This window comes from Octopus bimaculoides, chromosome 4, assembly GCF_001194135.2.
Source record: "Octopus bimaculoides isolate UCB-OBI-ISO-001 chromosome 4, ASM119413v2, whole genome shotgun sequence".
Classification (NCBI taxonomy): domain Eukaryota; kingdom Metazoa; phylum Mollusca; class Cephalopoda; order Octopoda; family Octopodidae; genus Octopus; species Octopus bimaculoides.
In genome coordinates, this window is record NC_068984.1 from 133318871 (window position 1) to 133321726 (window position 2856).

At 36.7% G+C, this 2856-nt stretch overlaps 1 protein-coding gene across 1 annotated transcript in view; it reads right to left on the reverse strand.

Annotated features, from left to right (window-relative positions):
- LOC106880547 (glutamic acid-rich protein) overlaps positions 1 to 2570 on the reverse strand; it is a 39322-nt gene extending 36752 nt beyond the window's left edge. The window contains exon 1 of the mRNA XM_014930536.1: positions 2374 to 2570. Within this exon, the coding sequence (XP_014786022.1) occupies positions 2374 to 2570 (197 nt within the window). The remainder of the gene's footprint in view (positions 1 to 2373) is intronic.
- Positions 2571 to 2856: the final 286 nt, after the last annotated feature.

The window sequence follows — 2856 nt, forward strand, 5'->3', positions numbered from 1 at the left end:
TATATATATATAATGAAAAATATTTCAATACAAATGTATTAATACAACTGTATCAATTTTCAGCAAAATATTCTCCAGCAAATATCGGTACCTTGTTGTACCATTCTTATGAATTTATATATATATATATATATATATATATATATCAATATGGTGATTTGGTCTTTCATATTTACTAAGACAGAAATAACATTATTAACAATACAAAAAAAAAAAAAGAAGAAATAAAGTGGTTTAGTGGCAGAAACAATGGAGTACTAGACATAGATTAATAAAACCAAACACCTTACACTATTTGGTTTTATTTCTCTATGTTCGGAGTCCAAATCCTGTTACAGGATCAATAATGGCCAGGTATATACTGAGGTGGATTCAGTAAAATCCACTGCTCTTTACATGGTAAATTTCACAGTAAAATCATTCTGTACTGTGTAAATTACATGTAATAAAATATAACTCCACACACAGTAAAATCCAATATATTATATACAACAAAATCAACAATTTTATATATATAGTTTAGTTTTCAATTATATAGTTCATATACATAGTTTAGTTTTCAATTAAGGTAAGATCAACAATAAAAAGTACTCCATCTAGTGAGCAATAAATATTGTTTAATGTACATAGTATACAGTTATGAGCTACTAATAATTTCATACAATGAAGATACTATCTAGGGAGGATTTTAAAACATGCTTAGTGTCTCCAAGTAATCTTCAGGCTCTGGGCACATGACCTATACAAGTTACAAATCAGGACAACAGAACAAGAGAAATCACAAGAAAAAGTTAGGTTCAAAAATTAGAAAAGTGAGAAGAAAAAAAGAAGAAAAAAAAGAAAAAGAAAGGCAACAAGAAAAAGAAGAATTAGAGTTATGTCCCCTTTCAGTGTAGAATTGTAAGACTAGATGGTGTAGAAACAAAGAGAGGTGTTTGAAGTCTGTGATACAGCTGCACAATTCACAGAGGATGGAGGGTGATGTTCTTCAATTCACCAAAAGAAACTTGTCCATTGGAATTCAGCAGTTCAGTGAAATTCTCAGATCTAAAAAGGATATGTAATCTTTCAGTTACACATAACTTGCATTGTTTTTTTTATCCATTAACATTTTGTATGGATTCTCCCAGATCAGAAATTTTCAGCAAATTTTTCAGGGCCTCTAAGACTGATGGAAGGAAAGGGGGAAGTTATCCTCAAATCAAAGATCTGACCTGGATACCAGCAGCCAGCAGAGTGGACACTGCTAAAGGTACTCAAGGGCCAGGTGATGGTGAAAATGTTCTGGTGAAGATTAAATGTTACCACCACCACCACCACCACCACCACTACCACTACTACCACCATCATCATTGCCATTTTAATGTCCTTTTTTCTATACTTGCATAGGTCAGACAAAGTCTATTAAAGCAGACTTTGTAAGGCTGAAGCCCTACCTGTTGTTAACCCTTAGCAGTTTCCAAGCAAAGAATGTTTCACAGAATACTAACATGAATGATATTGTTTGTTTTGATAGTGATACTCATTTAGAGCGTGGAGGCGCAATGGCCCAGTGGTTAGGGCAGCGGACTCGCGGTCATAGGATCGCGGTTTTGATTCCCAGACTGGGCGTTGTGAGTGTTTATTGAGCGAAAATACCTAAAAGCTCCACGAGGCTCCGGCAGGGGATGGTGGCGAACACTGCTGTACTCTTCCACCACAACTTTCTCTCACTCTTACTTCCTGTTTCTGTTGTGCCTGTAATTCAAAGAGCCAGCCTTGTCACACTGTGTCACGCTGAATATCCCCGAGAACTACATTAAGGGTACACGTGTCTGTGGAGTACTCAGCCACTTGCACGTTAATTTCACGAGCAGGCTGTTTCATTGATCGGATCAATTGGAACCCTCAACGTCGTAAGCGACAGAGTGCCAACAACTCATTTAGAGCCCAATGTCAGGCAAAGGAAATACGAGCGTGCGTGTGTATGAGAGAGAGAGAGAGAGAGAGAGAGAGAGAGAGAGAGAGAGAGAGAGAGAGAGAGAGAGAGAGATAATCGTTTTTCAGTTTCCGTCTGCCATATCCATTCAAAAAGTTTTGGCTAACCCAGGGTTGTAGTAGAAGACCCTTGCTCAATTGCCATGCAGGCATCTTCCTTCTATAACCCCAGACTAACCAAAGCCTTGCAGTATTTAATAAAATATCCCTCTGCATTCCCAGCGCAAATCCTTGAAGAGTCAACTTTTCTTTCTTTCCCTCTCTCCACATTCAAGAAGTTAATTAGCCAATATATACAGGGTTGATTCAATTAGTTTTACCCCTCCCCAATAATTCTGTGGCCTGGGGCCTAGAGAAGTAGTCTTCATATATATATATATATATATAAACAAAAACGTTCTCAAAAGTAACCAATCAGGTTGAAGCAAAGTTAAGGACAGAATTTCATTTGCTTGATTCGTTATTAATTCACATTTTTCCCGATCCACTTTCAAATACCCAAGCCCTTTGCCTGCCCAAAACTTTTTCATAAAAGTTTGTCCTACATGTCCATGCTTGTTTTCAGACTTATAGTTGGCCCTTGTCTCATACATTTTAAGTTTCAATTTACTCTGGTGGTTGAAAAAAATTGGGAATTTGTATCATATATGATGCATGGGTGCCTTTGCTTGTCCTGTGTATTACAGGATACATACGACAGGCCAAGGCTTAACAAAGATTATAAACACCCATATATCTTCTCATTCTACAGGGTGTCCACAAAGTCTGGGTACATGGGGATTAACACATACTTTAAGAAATTATTATTTCTTATATTTAATTGTTTATGTTATGATTTTATTTACTCCATGTACCCAGACCTTGTGGACACCCTGCAGA